The 19075-nt window shown below is 39.4% G+C and overlaps 1 protein-coding gene across 2 annotated transcripts in view; it reads right to left on the bottom strand.

Annotated features, from left to right (window-relative positions):
• Nucleotides 1–14156: 14156 nt before the first annotated feature.
• Nucleotides 14157–19075, bottom strand: part of TMEM156 (transmembrane protein 156) — a 53718-nt gene continuing 48799 nt past the window's right edge. For both annotated transcript variants that reach the window (XM_040485659.1, XM_040485667.1), the window contains exons 6-7: nucleotides 17717–17819; nucleotides 14157–14909 (exon numbers count right to left, since the gene is read on the bottom strand). In XM_040485659.1, the coding sequence (XP_040341593.1) occupies nucleotides 14897–14909; nucleotides 17717–17819 (116 nt within the window). In that variant the 3' untranslated portion in view covers nucleotides 14157–14896. The remainder of the gene's footprint in view (nucleotides 14910–17716; nucleotides 17820–19075) is intronic.

The following is a 19075-nucleotide window of genomic DNA, read 5'->3' as shown; positions in this document are numbered from 1 at the left end:
ATAATAATAAATAATATGTATTTACTATCTGCAGGACACTGTGCCGAGTGTTTTATAAGCATTATCCCATTTAATCTCCATAATTCCACTATTGGGTAGATATTCTTACAATCTCCACTGCCCAAATGAGAAGAACACTGAACCACAGAGACATTATATAATTCATCCAACGTTACACAACTAGTAAAACAGCCAGGATTCAAACCCAGGGCAGTTTGACCTAACTAGCTAGCACCTGAAAGTATTATGCACAGCCTCCAAACAAAAGAAACATAATCTGTTATTTTTAGAGACATCTGAACACTTACATGTTTAGCTCTCTTTACACCATGAAGTGGATTTGTAGCTGAAAGGTTTGGTTGTCAGCTTTGGTTGTTTCCATGTAACTGAGGACAAACTGGGACTAAAGAGACACAGAATGAAGCCACACAAGGTCACCCCCCGGATGATTCTCACCCCAGGCTAGCCACAATACTGGCTTCACGGACATTTACATCAAGCAGCTTCCTGGCCATCAACACAGCATCCTGTCTCACAGGTGCCTTTGATATGCCTAAAATGGCTCCATTTCCTCCTCCCCCCTCCCCTTTCCCTGGTGCCAGGGAAACCCATTTGTAAATCACCACCCTTCCCTTCCTGAAAATCCTTAACCCTCTACTACCTGCCTGGAGCATTGGGACTTCTTTTCTTTTTCCTTGCCTTGAAGATTACCGACTCATCTAGGCAGCTGTTTAGCTGATTCTTTAGTACCAGGTGCTGTGAGATACTAATAAATGTTTTAAAGATGTACTAAATAACGCCTTCTTTTCTCTAAACTTGGTGTTGTTCTCTACAAAGCCCAAGAAATGGTGGTGATGGCAGTAGTGGTGACATTCTTATTTATTGAGTGCTTACTATGTTCCAGACACTTTACCTCTGTGATCTCATGTAATCCCCAATGTCAGTCTTATGAGATAGCTACTATTACCGTACCCATTTTGCAGATGAAAAAGAAAGCTCAAAGGGATTAAATAATTCCTACGTTATCCAACTAGTAATTGGAAGAGCCAAGGTTTATGTCCAGGCACTATATAAAATGCTAGACAGAGCCCATGGACAAGCAGATATCTGGTCATAAAAAGGACTCTCCCTTGGGTTGAGTTCTCTTCAGCCAACATCTGGGCTCTTTTCTTCCCATCCTGTGGCTCCAGGCAGAGATAAATTGTCCCACAAACCACATTTTTTTCCTGCCAATGCCTCTGATTCCAAGAGAAGGTGGGCAACCTATATACATCCCATTCTCTCTCATGTGATAAACCTCATATTGAGTGATCCATTTCTCACTGAAACCAATGATTGCCTTTTTTGACACTTGTGTAGAAAAGCTCTGGTTTGCTATCTCTGCAGAAAAGAAAAAGAATCCATAACTAGGAAATGTGATAAAGGACAAGAAACCAAATGATGAACAACAGGGCAGAAAGACTGGCCAAGCCATTTATGTCAGAAAGAATTATTTGGTCCTAGAGGGCATCTTCTGTCAGGGATGTATAGGATACTTTCCAGAAAGCCTCACAGCTCCCTCCCTCACTTGTTCCACATCTTTATTTAAAATCCACCTTCTCAGCAAGATCTCTCCAGGTCGAATTTCAGCCTTCCCAATATTTTATATTCCCTTTCCCTCCTTTGTTTTTTTCTCCATAGGATGTATCATTAGCTAACATCCTTTGTATCTTACTTGTCTATTATATGTCTCTTGCACTAAGATGTAAATTCCATAAGACAGAGAAATTTTTTTTTTGTTACCATATTCCCAACACCCAAAGCTGGTGCTTGGCACATAGTAGGTGCTCAGCAATTATTTATTGAATGAACAAATACATCAAAGTCTGTAAATACTGAATGAGAGGATGGAAACAACCATATTATAGGGCAATTAATGAGAGAATGTCTGGTTGAGTTACATTATAAACTGTTAACTATTGAAGTAATTGTGTCCATTTTAATGGTATTTGATGTTTTAGGAAAAATGGATATGATTTGGAGGCTTAGAAATATATGAATATTTTTTCCATTAAAGTGAATGAAATTTACATTTTTTACTTAGAAGAATTCACTCTATGAGAGATTTTTCAAGACTCTTTGTCAGGCATGGATAGACTATGATGAAAAATTAAGGCCACTTAAGGGCCCCTGGTGGCTTAGTCAATTAAGCATCAGACTCTTGGTTTGGCTCAGGTCATGATCTCATGGTTCATGGGATCAAGACCTATGTCAGGCTATGCCAACAGTGTGGAGCCTGCTTGGGATACTCTCTCCCATGCTCTCTACCCCGCCCCCACTTGCATGATCTCTCTCTCTCTCTCTCTCTCTCAAAAATAAACATTTAAAAAGAATTAAAACCCAGACACCTGGGTAGCTCAGTCAGTTGAGCATCTAACTCTTGATTTCAGCTCAGGTCATGATCTCACAGTTCAAGCCATGCATCTGGCTCTGTACTTACAGCCTGGAGTCTGCTTGGGATTCTCTCTCTCTGCTCCTCCCCCACTCCCATGCTCACTTGTGTGCTCTCTCTCACTCTCTCTCTCTCTCTCAAAGTAAATAAACAAGCTTAAAAAAATTAAAACCACCTAAATAAGTAACTATGGTATACTGATGCTGTGGAATAATATGTAACAGTTAAAAAGAATAAAAAGAATGTGCCTTAGTCATTTTGGACTAGTATAACAAACTCAGCATAGACTGCCTAGCTTAAAGAACAAACATTTATTTCTCCAGTTCTGGAGGCTGGGCAGCCCAAGATCAGGGTGCCAGCAGATCCAGTGTCATGGGAGAGCCCACTTCCTGGTTTGCAGATGGCTGTCTTTTCATTGTATCCTCACATGGCAGAGAGCAGAGAGAGAGCCAGGAAACAAGCTCTCTGCATCTCTTCTTATAAGGGCATTGGTCCCATTCATGAGGGTTCCCCTCTTACCACCCTAATACCTCCCAAAGGCCCCATTTCCAAAACACTGGGGATTAGGCTTGAACATATGAATTTTGGGGGACACAAACATTCAGTCCATAGCACAATGGAATAGACCTCTGTACTAACAGATCTCCAAGATGTATTATGCAGCGTAAAAAGAAAGTCACAGTATGGCACTTGTAGAAAGTCTATCTAAAATAACACATGCACCCACATCCCTAAAGAAGATCTAGAACGATACACGTATAACTACAACAATGTTTGTGACCGGGGTGGAAAAGGTTGTGATAAGGTGGAGGAGAACCTCAGAATTTTGTAGAGTGATTAAAGGGGACTCCAGTGTTATTTGTAATAATTAAATATTTTTATAATGAAAATGTATTAATGGATGACTTATGTAACAGCATTTTTAAAAATCAAAACAAGAAGCAAAAGAAAATTGCTTCTAATCAGGGAGTTAGGGGATAGGACCCTGCCAATGACTTCAAGTATAGAACACACAAATTATTTTTCAATAGAAGAGCCAGAAATGTGAGTGAAGGCATCTACATGCTTTGGATTTCTTCATCATCAATATTCCTATAAGGTTCTAAGACAAATTTGATGACCATGCAAATTTCTTTTTCCTTTCCTCAGAGAAGCCCAACCCAAATGCGTAGTTTGTAAAGGCTGTGATGATGTAAACAGAAAAATTTGTCATTTCCATCCCATTGGAGAAGGACTCCAAAAACTTTCTCAGCCAGATAGTCTCTGTAATCTTCCTACTAAACCCAAAACAGCTCTGAGATACATAATGGCCAAAGAAGCAATTTCAAAAACTTCTGGAGGGACACAACACACAAATGAACGAGTCTGTGGTTCAGAGTTATTAGCTTGATGCCCAAATGCATATCATATTTGCAAGAGGCAGTTTACAATCTGCTCTTCTTGACAAGTGTAGCACAAGGGGATTTAAATCCCTGCATTTGCAATTTCTGTCTCCAAATTTATGGCAAAATTGTAGACACGAATAATGTGTCAGCGTTGAATGAATTGAGGTCTCTGCTCTCCTACAGCTCCATTTCATTCAAAGGAGAGTAATAAATGGAAAGTAAAGCAAAGTCTCAGTAGATAACGAATCCGAGTCCTAATGACCTTCCTGAACTACAAAATGGATTTGTAACTTATTTGGCATTGCCCAGACTATTTGGTGCCTGTAGTGAGGTGTGAAAACATTTGGGCCATTTTGGGCCACAACTCTGCATTTGAAGCATTTCCTCAATGATTCATGAAGGATCAGAACTACCTTTCCCTGGCAAGGTAAAAATCTATCAATGGTAATGAAAGACTCGTTTCCATCCTGCCCTGTACACTACCTTGATGAGGTTGTGATTGATTATTAAGGAGTCTTGATCTGTTCTGCAGCCCCTGGGACCATAGCATGACCATTTATATAAGATATGGGTGTTATAAGTTAATGCCTGCTATGCCATACCTCTCTTTCTTTTAAAACCACTTGGTCTTTGGCAAGGATTATAAAGACTCACATTTACTCTAGCGAGGTCATGTGCAGAATAACATATTTGCTTGCTGAACAGTACCCAGTCTGTCACTTGGCTGGTCATCTCTATCTGGATTTGCTGCAAATACAGCAGTTGGTCAGTCATTGCTAGGTCATTGATACCTAATGAGAATAATATATGTCAAATGGTCTGAAATTAGTTGGCTGAAAAAATGAAAGACTTGTTGATTTTTAAAAGCAGGAATAAAGTCCTCCATGTTTTGCATCCAAATATTGCCTTTTTGTCTCTTTGAGGTAATCATGTTTTTTCTTTCCAGGGCTAAAATGGAAACAAGTCATGAGGTAAAGAGAACATCTATTGATTTTTATGAACCTATACTGTTCGTTCATTCAGTCATCAGCCATTCATATATCTGTACTAGGTCCGCAGCATCTATTGTGTGTGTTCAATTTGAAATTCACTTTGCCCTTCTCTCATCCAAAATAATGTAAATCAGTTTGAGCGAAGAAATCCAGTAGGTATATTCATGGTTTCTGCGAACACCCTACTCTATGCTAATGACACCCAAATTTCTACCTTGAACCCTGACATCACTCCTAAATTCCAACCAGAGTCAACTTCCTACCAGACATCTGTACATCAGTATTTCGTATCCCACTAAACTTAATCTGAATATGTCCAAATTAAATTCATAATCTTTCCTTCTCCTCCTACATTCTCTGTTGGATGCAGTGTTACTTCTGCCAGAAGCCTAGCTGTCACCCTAGGCTGCTGCTTCTCTTTACTGTCAACACCTAGTTGCCAAGTGCTATTGCTTACTTTTTTGTGTATCTTCCTCCATCCCATTGCCCCTGTCTTTTTTTCTTTTTTTTTTAGAGAGAGAGCATGCACACTAGTGGGGAAGAGAGGCAGAGGGACATAGAAAATCTTAAGCAGGCTCCACACTCAGTGTGGAGCTCAGCATAGGGCTTGATCCCATAGTCCTGGGAATATGACCTGAGCAGAAATCAAGAGTCAGATGTTTGGCGGGCGCGTGCACCATCTGCTAGGGTGGTCATTTTCCACACTCTAATTTTTTGAGTAACGGCGCCATCTTATCCTGGGCATTTGTTCATTGAAAATCTGTGGCTCAGAACAGATTTACTGGTCGGCTCTGTCTGTTGTTCGTCTTTTGGTTACCTGTTGGCCATCATTTGAACTACACCTGGATGTGCAGATCTCAAATTCATGCCATTTACCACGGGGATCTCTGGTTTTGAGCTACTGACGCAGCCTTTCGTTCAGAGAATTGGGTTGAATTGAGCTAATTATCATTCAGACCCTCAAAATAAAAAAATACTTGACCTTAAAAAAAAAAGTCAGATATTCAACCAACTGAGCCACCCAGGCACCCCTCCATTGCCCCAGTCTTGTTTCACTTTTTTCTTATCTGTTCTATGAACTAGTGTAATAGATATTGAAGGGTAGCAGAATATGCCACCCAGTATATGACTGTAGGAGATCAGGATGTGCTACTCCAAAACATGCTGCTTTGGTATGTTGATTACTTTGAGCTGTAGGCACTTGAAAAACAGCAAATGCAGGAAGAAGTTTTTCTGAACTCCCCCTTATCTTCCTAAAGACAGATCCCCAAAAAGAAACTCAGTTGTCACAAATCCCTTCCCCTGGAGTTTCAACAGAGAAGATGGACTCTTATTACAGGACACAAGACTAGAAGTAACACCACATCCAAATGGACTTTGGAACAACCTGTCATACCTCATCTGTTCTTCTCAGTGCCCACTTATCTTTCCTAAAAATCATTTACTTTTCCCTGAGAGGCCTACATCTCCACCCCCTTTCCCTATTAAGATGGTATATAAGCCTGAATTCTAAGCCACTTCTCTGAGTTACTCATTTTCCCCTGGGTATCTCTAATGTTACGTGAGGTTACAAGTTAAACATCTGTTTGTCTTTCTCTTGTTAATGTGATTTTTACTATTAGGGTCTCAGTGAAGAACTCAGAAGGGTAGAGGGAAAATGATTTCTCCTCTTCCACAACACCAGCCTGATGTCAGGACAGGCCCCAGGCCCCCTCCATTAAGATGGTGTCAGCACAGACTCTCTGAGAGTGCAAATCTGGTTACTCCCCTGATCAAAAGCTTCACTGGCTGGCCTCAGCATTCCTTTACAGTCTGGTCCTACATTTTCCAGCACCTTCATCAGTTCCTCATCAACTCAAGGATCAAACTCACAGAGATTCTTGCTGGCTGCCCCCAGCACCATGCTCCCTCTCACCTCTATGTAGTAACAATTGAACATATGCAGCTACCACCATGCATTGGCTAGATAGAGCCCATGAAGGACCTTCATGGATTGAAGTATTGAACAATATTGATGACATCATAGAACAACACATTCCAAAATCAATACAGTATCATTAGCACAAATGAAAATGTGCTTTAGGGGCACCTGAGTGGCTCTGTCGGTTAAGCATCTGACTTCAGCTTACGTCATGATCTCGTGGTTCATGGGTTAGAGCCCTGCGTTAGGCTCTCTGCTGTCAGGGCAGAGCCTACTTCAGATCCTCTGTTCCCCTCTCTCTCTGCCCCTCCCCCATGCTCACTCTCTCTCTCTCAAAATTAAACATTTTTAAAAATGTGCTGTAATGGAATTTATTTATTTATGTTGAAATGTTTATTTATTTATTTTGAGAGAGAGAGAAAATTCCAAACAGGCTCTGCACTGTCAGCACAGAGACCGACATGGGGCTCACACTCACAAACCATGACATCATGACCTGAGCCAAAAATCAAGAGTCCGCCTCTTAACCCACTGAGCCACCCAGGCATCCCTGGAATTTATTATCTTTGACTGGACTTTTTTTTCCCTCTCATTTTTTTTTAATTTAAATTTTAGTTAACATACGGTGCAATATTGGTTTCAGGAGTAGAATTCAGTGATTTATCACATACAACACCCAGTGCTCATCCCAACAAGTGCCCTTCTTAATACCCATCACCCATCTGGCCCATCTCCCACCCATCAACCCATAGTTTGCTGTCTGTCATTAAGAGTCTCTTGTTTCTGTTTCCCTCTCTTCTCTTCCCCCACCTTCCCATATGTTCATCTGTTTTGTTTCTTAAATTTGACTGGATTGTTTTTTAAATTTGGCTATAGTATAACTGCAAAAGTGGGATGAAATTCCATAAAATCTTCCAGTGTCTCAATCTTCTCTTACTGCAATGATTCAAAAACTGGTATTTAGGGATAATCAGAAATTTTAAAAAAGGGTTTTCCTGAGAAGTGTGTTTAACCATTAATAAGCCTTCCCCACCTCCCCCTTTTATAAACCGTAGGGACTTCCCAAACCTTTTAGCTAGTTATTACGGACTGGAATGCTCCAAAAGGTGGATTTAAAGTGCAGTCTTTCTCCAGGTTGAACAGGGAAACCTGGTTTTAGAGTACCGGTTAACAGCAACCTGCAGTCATGCTCCTCTGATTGCAATCTGCCTTCCCTCTATTCCAATATCCTTTGCTGTAATAAATCATTCTTTCAGTTGTGCAGTAGCATGTAAGGGCTGCCTGCTTAATCTTTAATTGGTTAAGCAGTTACAAGCTCAAATTATATAGTGTGAAAAATATCACAATAGATCACAGTATTGTCAATTTCCCCCGAAGAACTCTGGCATTCTCAAGCTTAACAAAGCCCATCTCTGTCACACATTAATTATTGCAATGTCCTTGAAACCGAGAGTAGCATAGTTATTGCTATTTGCAAAGAGAGCATACTTCTGTGTCCTGCATGTCAGCCCGCGTGTGTGTGTGCGTGTGTGTGTGTTTGAAGGACACATAGATCTTGAATTAGGGCCTCCCTTTCTGTACATCATTGCTCAAGTGCCTTTATATGGGTTCCTTCCACCCTGGCCAACTTACCTTTTAAGACTCAGATTACATCCCCTCCCCTAGGAAGTCTTCCCTCACTTCTGTCTTCCTCCTTCATTTAGGTGCTCCTTGTCCGGGCTCCCATAACACTCATTCCAGGAGTCCACAAACACTTAGCAGGTAATTTCCACATCAGGCATCTAGCTTGGTACTGGGAATTCAAAGATGGATAAAACCAATTTCTCAAGGAGTAAGCCCCAGCCCAGGCCTTTCCAAACTGTCTGGGTCACCTGTCTCTGCTATGGGACTATGCCTGGTATAAGGTAACTGTTATATTAATAAATGGATCAATAATTAAAAGACCTCCACTTCAGCAATATGTTAATAATCAAAAGCCTTAATGTGTAAGGTACTCCAATTAAATTTTACTGTAAACTGGTAATAAAAATTAAGTCTTGGTGCTGAGATGGTGGGGGAGGTTCTACACTGCTCAAGTATTGTGGTGGTATTAATTAAACAGGAAGGAAAAATGGAGTCTCAAACACTGGCTTGTTTCAGGCATAGGTAAGTCAACCTGGGTCCCAGGGCTTATACAATTGGTCCTCAAGAGAGGCAGGACAATGTCCTCTCGCCTCCTTCTCTGACCTCCCTTTTGCTCTCCCATCACCATCCGTCCCATCGAAATGAGCACAGTCTCTAGAATATGGCCTATGTGATTTGTCTCTGATGAAATTTCTTGCACTAAAACATGCCATTGAAAAAGATCATTTTGCTCACGTTAATCTAATTGTTCTGTAAAAAAGCAACGATTACTGAATAATGGAGAACTTTTCTTCTAGTATTAGTCTGTTATTTAGATAGCTAGAATAAAATAGACAAGTTTTTAAAATACTTTTTTTCCTGCTGAATTTTTCACTCTGAATAAAGCATAAAATAAAGAAAATCTCGCTATGATGTAATTATTAAGCACTGTTGGTTTGTTTTGATATCATGGAACTTTGTTATGATAAATTGTTTAAAAAATAAAACCTATATCATCCGTTTGCCAAAATAGGCGGGGGAATAGAGATGATATCCTGTCTCTGTGTAGCAAATTTCAAGTAGGAAAATGTGTTTGAACCCAGTAAGCAGAAAGAAACTTTCCAGGGACTCGATTCACAGCCTTTCTTCATCCATGTGTAGGTGTTTGTGCATTGTAATTACTATCTTTCACCACAGGGGATCTTGAGATGAGTTAAAAGATTTTAACGCCGATAAGTAATCTATTAAACAATTATTTGTTGAGCCTTTTTTTCTGTTTTTTTCTTTGTTCATTTGTTTTGTTCATTAAATTTCCACATACGAGTGAAATCATATGGTATTTCTCTTAGCATTACACTCTCTAGATTGATCCATGTTGTTAGAAATGGCAAGATCTCGTGCTTTTTTTTTTCAAAAAAATTTTTAACGTTTATTTATTATTGAGAGACACAGAGATGAGCAGGGGAGGGGTAGAGAGAGGGGAGACACAGAATCTCAGGTAGGCTCCAGGCTCTGAGCTGTCAGCACAGAACCCAACGTGGGGCTCAAACTCACGAACTGTGAGATCATGACCTGAGCCGAAGTCAGTCGCCCAACCGAGCCACCCAGGTGCCCCTGTTGAGCCTATTTTATGAGCATCTAGAACCCAAAGCTTCAATCTGTGCAAGTCTTCTCACAACCACCAAATAATCCAGTTCTGCAAAGGTACTTTGATACATGGGTAGACACGAGAAGCATTGCTGCATAGCAATACTTGTGGTAGAGTATTGTTTGTAGCCTCCAAGCGTTGTTGGAACACAGAGATTCATGATACAAAACCCCCATTAGAAATGCTTATGAAAGGCATTTGTATTGGATAATTTTTTTCCCAAGAAAAAGAAACTTCCCTTCCCTACATAGAGAGTCCAAGATTAAGATGCAACAGAGGGTTAAGAGCATGGAGTTTGAAACCTAGACCACCTGGGTTCAAATCTCAACTCTGCCACTTAATAGCTATGTGACCTTGAGTAAGTTACTTAACCTCTCTGCCTTAATTTTTACACCTGTAAATTGGGGTGATTGATAATAGTCCTTACCTACTGATTCAAAACTGGTATTTAGGGATAATTGGGAAGGAAAAAAAGGATTTTCCTGGAAACTGTGTTTAACCATTAATAAATCATTTTTTTATATTTTTAAAAAAATTATAGGGACATCACAAACATTTTAGTTTGTGATTGTGCATTGAAATGCTCCAAAAGGGGGGATATAAGGTGCAGCTGTGAGTGGTATGATAGAAAAACAATTAACTAATAAGTACCAAGTGTTTAAAATAGTGGCTGGCACATAATTAGCGCTACAGTCGCTCCCACTTATCCGGGTTTCACTCTCGTCGGTCTCAGTTACCGGTGGTCTGGAGGGCAGATGATCCTCCTGATGAATCGCCAGAAGGTCAGAAGTAGCCTAAAACTGCATCACAAGGCCTAATTCATTCATCTCCCTTCATCTCATCAAGGAGGCATTTTATCATCTCACATCACCACAAGAAGAAAGGTGAGTACAGTAAGCTATTTCAAGAGAGGGACCACATTCTTATAACTTTTCTTATAGTATATTGCTATAATTGTTCTCTCAGGATTATTGTTAACCTCCTACTGTGCCTAGATTATTAATTAAACTCTAGGTGTATATGTGTAGAAAGAACATAGTGTACATAGAGTTCGGTACTATCCGTGGTTTCAGGCATTCACTGAGGGTCTCGGAACATGTCCCCCACAGACAAGGGGCGACTACTGAACCATTGTTAATACCCTCCCCAACTCCTACCCCAACATTTGGCCCTTTTGGCAGTGATTGTATGAGCTATGACTGCCCTAAAGCAACTGAAAAAATAGAGCAGATATATATATCTTTTAGTGTGAGTAAAGGAAGTCTCTCCCCAAATGCACATGGCTAGAAGTTAGACTTGGAAGTGGAAAATAATCACTTTGAGAACCCCACCCCATACGCTTCCTTAGAGCAAACCACTTCCTGTCCCAACATTATTTTCATGTAAGGGGAAAATAAACATTTAAAGACAGCTAGAAAGAATCAAGGCTCCATATAAGGATACAAACTGATGCCTGTCATTACCAGATGCCAAATCCCAGAAAGGACTATCTCTGAAACAAGTGTTTAAACTAAACAGAGCAAATTGTCAGTTGGGGGAGGGGAGGAGTGAAGGTTTTTTTAAGTCACTATTTTCTTTTTTTTTTTCCAACGTTTTTTTATTTATTTTTGGGACAGAGAGAGACAGAGCATGAACGGGGGAGGGGCAGAGAGAGAGGGAGACACAGAATCGGAAACAGGCTCCAGGCTCCAGGCCATCAGCCCAGAGCCCGACGCGGGGCTCAAACTCACGGACCGCGAGATCGTGACCTGGCTGAAGTCGGACGCTTAACCGACTGCGCCACCCAGGCGCCCCCACTATTTTCTATTAAGCATTTCAGAGAGAGAGAGAGGAGAGACAGAGAAGGAGGCTCTGGTTTGTACTAAAAAGGAATTAAAATAAAAAGCAGACTCCAGTTCCCTGGGCAAACGAGCCCTTGTCTTAATCTCAGTTCTGTCACTGACAAGCTCTGTGATGTGAACTTGGGTGAAATCCTCAGCCTCCAGAGCTTCGGTTTTCCTCAGCTGTAAAATGGAGGAGTTAACCAGATGATCTATAAGATTTCCTACAGCTCAGACATCCTATGACTTTACTAAATAAAATAGATGTTAGATGTTATATTCAGCAGGCAACAGAAGCCAAGTCTGGAAACTTAAGCAGGAAAAGGATATTTTACAAAGATATTATTGGTAGCTCACAGAATCAAAGGGAAGGCTAGAGAACCAGACTCAGAACCAAGGCAGTCTGATGGGAGTTTGGGGTGTGTTGGGGAGTTTAAAAGCAGGAATGACTCAACTCTGCTGCTGGAATGAATAAGCTCCAGTCCTTTTTTTCTTGCCCGTACATCATTGCACCTATAAACCAAAGTCCTGATCAAGAAGGTCAAATTGGTCTAGCTCTGGCCACATGTCATCCATTGGCTGATTAGCAAGAAACTTTGATTAACAGTCCTATCAAGACATTGTTCCATGGGTCAAAGGTAATTCCCTAAAAGGAAATTGGCATACGGTTATGAAAGAAATATAATGCCTACTGTGTGGCTCTTCATTACAGATGTGCCTGCTTTTATAATATCACACACTGATACCACTCTTCTGTGTGAAAATAGATGTGCTATTTTTACAGTCCATCTGAAAATAGACATAATTTTGGAGAGAGATAATGATGCCCTGACAACTTTGTGGAGACCCATCGTGAAAGTTTCGGCACTGAGACATGCTTCAAGAATAGCCTTAGCACACCTCAAGAGATTGTTCTGGGGGAAAAACCAAGCCTGTGTTTTATTTTTAAACACATCTCCCTGCACATCTCCTTGGAACTGAGGAGAAACATTCACAGAGGCACCTGACGGTTTTCTTCTTCTTCCTCTTCCATACTTACGGAACCCTGTTTGGATTCTGATGGTCAATTCCTCCCCCCTCCTTAAGAACCATTCAAATCATGATCCTGCTATACTAGCCACAAAAGTGGCTGGGTACAAAAGCATATTTTACATACTTCAGTCTAGGACTGAATCCACATATTGTTCCTGAGATCACAGGCAAATTGGTGAGCTTCTCAGGCCTCAGTTCCTTAGGGACAATGACACCTGTCTCCAGGAATCATTGTAAGGAAGAAGTGAGACTATCTGTGGCATATGCCTGACATACAGAGGGACTCAGTAAATTGTTCTTTATCCAAAAAATATGTACTAAGAACTTTCCGTAAGCCAAATATCATGCCAGCTTCCAGGAATATTATGGTGAGCAGAATCAGTCTAGAAAGGGAGGTAGACATTAATTGATAACGATGAAAATAATTGTAAAAAGCAGATATTGAAAGGGTTATGAGGGCTGAGAAAGTATATACTTGGGAAATTCCACCTCTCCAGAAAGATCAGAAAAAAACTATCTTCAATGCTGTTAAAGCCACCTTCTTGAAAAGCCTACCCTGCTTACCCCCAGCTGGAAATGATTCTACTGGCCTGTGAATTCTCAGCAGGAAGCGTGGAGCCTGTAGATGACATTTATCTTACCCTATCTTACCCTTGTGTCTAGCATTATAACTAGGAGTAGTGTACCCTGTCTCCTCTACTAGAGTATAGATTCTTTGCAGGCAGACACCAGGCCATCCACATGTTTGAATGCTTCACAATATCTATTAAAGTCTATTATTTCAATAAATAAGTGAAATTAGCTTTCAGGAAGCTGCCACAATTTAACAGAATTTGAAGCTTAATTTATGCCTTTTGTAAGCCAAGTTCCCATTGATTTCCAAGTCATTTGTCTGAACATAATAGGCAATGTTCAAGGAAACAATAATTTGGCCTATTAGAAATCATATAATATCTATCCCTCAAGGAGTGTGATATCCCTCAACTCCTGCTGAATAGTCCCAGACCTGAACTTGACCTATTAATCAAGTTTACAGGGACAATAAAAAGTGAGACTAGTAGAATTCCATTTTCCAAATCTTCAAAACCTAAATGCTATGATTAGAATCTCAGTTTGTGATCTAGAAAAAGAAAGGAGAGGAGAGGAGGGGAGAGGTAAAGAGGGGAGAAGAGGGGATGGGAGAGAGGGAGAGGATACCAAAAAACCCTCTGTATGCTGAATCATTCATTCCTGTTAGTTTAATATTAAACCTGACCCTGCCATTAAAATCTAGAAATCTTCTCAGAAAAGCAATTTTAACCATATAATGATGCCAGGAGATTAAATTCCACCTGAATTCTGGAAAGATATTTTTATATTTTTCAATGTTAAAAATTGTCTATATGTACTCTTATTGTAATTAACAACTATAACTACTCTTGCCATCAGTGATAGCTATAAATAATATGAATGCTGAAAGAATCAGAAGAAACATTTTGCTATTATGTTTCAATATTCAAGTTTCACTTAGTATTTCACTTAAAGTCATTTGATTTGGGTATCTCTGAATTTTTTAAAGCATCCTCAGTGCCAAAAGGAGACAAAATTTATAAATCCAAGCAAATACATTAACAAACAACCCAGGCCCTCTTAAGTAATTTGCCAAATAGAAACAATCCCTCTGTATAGGAAAACCCATCAAATCAGAATCTGCAACGTGGGCTAATGAGAGAAAGGATTTTCATCCTTGACCTTGGTTTTTGGTTCCTTTCAATATCAAAATCTTGAGGCCACTGTAGTTGTGTAATGATAGATAAACAAGGAGAGGAAGCATTCCATTGCTGTTTTTATGGGTGTCATCAGCTTGTTTTCCATGACTCATGATGGCTTCCTGAAAAAACTCTGATTTCTTTGATCTCATGGGCCAAATGAATGCTCTTGAGCCAGTTTTCATCAGCCAGTGACCATTCCTACTGTTCCCATTGTGCATTCTCAGCTGGACCCATATATTTACTAGTTAACTCATTCCTGAAATAAAATTATGAGTATTCTTCAAAAGGGTTTAGTCCAAATGGTCCGGAGGAATTCAGAGGGATATTCTGAAGATAAAGAGAAAAAAAGACAAATATTATTCTTGCAAGAATGTTATTATCTGAAAAGAATTAGTGGAGAATAATTTTTAAACCATTTATTAAAACTGTGTCTTATAAGGACACCAAAAATCTTCTCAATATCACTGATTAAGAGCTCTTTCTAATCCTGTGGTAGACAATGGAGCCTCCATTATAAACCTAGGAAGACAGTGTGGCTAGTGGTAACAAACGTCTCAGCCTAGGACCCAGGAAACTAGGGTCTCCTCAAGCCTCTGTCACCACAGTATGTTTGGGTTATTGTCCTCTTCTATAAAATAAAGTGTAAGTGTTCACGCAAGTTTCTTTTAAAGAAACACAGAAGTTGGGACTTAATCATTCATTCAACAAATACTTATTGAACATGTATTATATACTAGGCAGCATTTCCGTTGAATGAGCTGTCTCTCCATTATGCTCCCTGAGTCCCCTATGAATGAATACCTGTATCATGTTATTGGCACTCAATCTGATTTCTCCACTGACTGCATGTTACTTTGCTAATGAGCAGCAGAATTCTTGGCATACAGTAGGTGCTCAAAAAGTATTTGATGAATGAAAGGGGATCTCTTCATATGAAAGGTTGAACATCCCAGAACGAGGACCAGGATGAGAGATATCAAGCATAATATTTCATTAAAGCAATCACATGATTACATTAAAGTCTACCTAGCAATTTCTAAGCCAACAGCAGACTCTGATTCCACTAAGACCCAAACACTAAGACCTGCTTCTCTCTAGTCCTGAACACAAGTATATACTTGGCATTCAGTTTCCAGTTTGACATTTTGGGCCATTTACAGTCTAACCCTTCGGTTGCCTCTCTAGATCTGCACTCCACTCCTTTCCCACCCTACTGTTACCCTCGAGGCCAGTCTATATGAACTACTTCAATCCAGCTCCATTGTCCTCTAGCTCTGATTGGGTTTGACCAATGGTAAGTACTAGCACATCGGGGAAAGAGAGAACAGCCAAACTGAGATATTTATTCTCTCTTCAGGGCAATTGCAGGCTGTTGTGTCACTTGGCCAAAAGTCACAGTCCTTATCAGGCAACCCTCCCCATATATATATTGTGTGTGTGTGTGTGTGTGTCTGTGCCTGTACCTATCTTTCTGGGTTCCTTGCCCCTTTAGTCTTAGGGATAGTAGCAGTGTCCTACTGTTAACTAGTTTTAGGGTGCTGCACTCTCTTTTTGGGTTTTCCCACATCTCGGCTTAATAGACCCTTTAGTAAACTCACCTCAAATGATTCAGTTTGAGTATACTATTGGTTTCCTGCTAGAATCTTGACTTAAAGTGTCATAAAGAATAAATGATCTAGTAATGCACACACACACACACACACACACACACATACATTGGACTATTACTCAACTATAAGGAGAATGAAATCTTGCCATTTACAATGACATGGATGGACCTAGAGAGTAATAATTTGCTTATTATATTAAGCAAAGTAAGTCAGTAGAGAAAGACAAATACCCTATGATTTCACTCATATGTGAAATTTAAGGAACAAAGCAAACAAACACAGGGGAAAAAGAAAAGAGAGGAAAACCGAGAAACAGACTCTTAACTATAGAGAACAAACATGGTTACCAGAGGGAGGGGGAGGTGGGTTGGGGATGGTAAAATAAGTGATGGGGATTAAGGAGTGCATTTGTTATAATGAGCACAGGTGTTGTATGGAGGTGTTGAATCACTAAATTCTACACCTGAAACAAACAAACAAAGTCTAGATCATTTATTCTTATCACCACCAAGGACAATTAAAGGATACTAATAAATACTAGTGTCTTTCCTCTTCCCTGTTATAATTTTTATATCCCCTACCACAGCTATCAATAGTGCCTTAACATAACAGCTACTTAATAAATATTTGTTGAATAAATGAAAAATAATTCTAAGAGGGGTGCCTGGGTGGCTCAGTCAGTTTAGCGTCAGACTCTTGATCTCAGCTCAGGTCTTGATCTCAGGGTCGTGAGTTCAAGTCCGCGTTGGATTCCATGCTGGATGTGGAGCCTACTTAAAAAATATACAGTGAAACCTTGGTTTGCGAGCATAATTCATTCCGGAAACATGTTTATAATGCAAAGCACTTGTATATCAAAGCAAATTTCAAGAACCATTGGCTCAGTAATCACGTGATGTTCAGCATCATGTACTACTTGTATTACAAGACATCGCTCATTTATCAAGCGTTTATCAAGTTAAAATTTATTAGAAATGTTTGCTTGTCTTGAGGAACACTCACAGACAAGTTATTCACAATCCAAGGTTTTACTGTATATACATTTCGAAGGCACTTCTGACCATAGTTTGGGATTCAAGCACATGAAAATCAATGTATATTAGATTTATTATCAGATCCTATATTTAGGGAAGTTTTTAATTTCAGTAATTGAGGATCAGTGGGTAGTCTGGCTTTATAAATTTACATTCTCTCTTTTCTCATGTTCTGACTAAAGAACGATTGGCCTCCTGGAATTATGTATGATCCAACCTTAGGAAACAGCCAAGGGATGAGCTGACATCTCAGGGGCACATGTTGTTTAATAGACTAAGAGATTAGTTTATTGGTCCTTCCTAGACCTTGGAGAAAATAGTGATTTTATTTCATGCCATCTAATTCATATGAAGTACTTTTGCAAGTTCATCACCTTCTGTCTCCTACACCCAGATAGAAATGAAGTTTGAGGTAAACTGCATCTCCTTGGATCTTTCATGTTTATAACGAATAAAGACAAATCACCAATAAAGCCCAGTCTTCACTCACCGTGTATACTGATCTTGCAGATGCATCGTGGAAGTAACTTCTAGTTCTGGTATTGGAGGAAGCACTTTCTTGACTGGAGTCAAGGGCAGTCTCTGCTTGGTCCCTATTTTTTAAGAAGGAAAGCTGTTCTGGTCTGTATGTAGTCAATAGCAATGCAAAAACAGATACAACATTTTCCAATGCACTAAGAGAACCATGCCCTCCATCTAGCAAGGATATTGGTAGTTTCCATCACTTGCTAGATTTCTTGTCTACAACTGTGACACATTTAACCCATTTCTCTCAACTCTGTTTCTTTCATTTCTCCTCCCCACCCACACTTCCTGAGCACAAGACCTGCAGCATAGTTAAAGGGGGAGCAAAGTAGAGAAAAACATTCTTAGCGTTCAATGCCAAGTAGAAAGAAAAAAACTTTAGTTGAAACTGACTACAAACATTTCCTTCTTTGCATTTTGTTAAAACAGGTCCCTAAGAAGAATATCAAGGACATCTCTGATTTCAGGGACAATTTTAGCAAGAAGCCAAGTTACAAATCAGATGAATTCTAATCTGTCCTCCTTTTCTAGGACTATGTGACATCAAGTCCTTCTAATATTATCTTCAGCTGACTTCAAGGTAGGAGGTGAAATTTCAGACCCATGGCATATGGTCTTTCTTTCATTCCACTGGGATCTGGGGTCTTGCTTTTCTGGTTTTTATATTGAAACTTGAGTTTTACATAATACATGTAGTTTTTGCTTCACAGATGTCTCTTCTTTTTATACAAAGCCCTGGACATGAATGGAAATGAGGTGACCTATAATTTAAAGAGAAGTTTGAGCAGCTGCTTCTTAAGAAGACAAAAAGGAAGATTTAAGTGTAATCAAGAATATTATGCTTATCAAAGGAAATTTTTTTTAATTTTTTAAAAATTTCATATGCATCAAAAAAAAAAAAAAAGAATATGAGGCTTCTTATCCATGAAGATGATTAAACACTGGTATAGGTTACCGAAATAGAAATACTGTGAAACCATCTGTCAGAATTATACTTTTAATTAGAAAAAAATTTAATAAGACTGATTTTTATATTTAATTTTATGAATAAAGAATACAGTCACATGATTAAAATTTTATAAACTAGGGAGGGATATTAGGCAAAATGTCTTCCTCTTTACCCCATTTCCTACAGACAGCCACTTTTTACCACATCACATACATAATTCTTTCCCTTCTTTCCTTCCTCTGCCACAGGCAACCAAAGATTTTAGTTTTTTTTTGTAGATAGATAGATGATATAGATACATATACATAGATTTATATGTTCATATGTGTGTATATGTTATTTTTATCTTTAAGTAAATCATAGCATACTATACAC

The sequence above is a fragment of the Herpailurus yagouaroundi genome, unplaced genomic scaffold (assembly GCF_014898765.1).
Source record: "Herpailurus yagouaroundi ecotype Mexico unplaced genomic scaffold, PumYag 28, whole genome shotgun sequence".
Lineage (NCBI taxonomy): Eukaryota > Metazoa > Chordata > Mammalia > Carnivora > Felidae > Herpailurus > Herpailurus yagouaroundi.
Note: the sequence above shows the minus strand (reverse complement) of the source record. Positions and strands in the feature narration are given on the sequence as shown.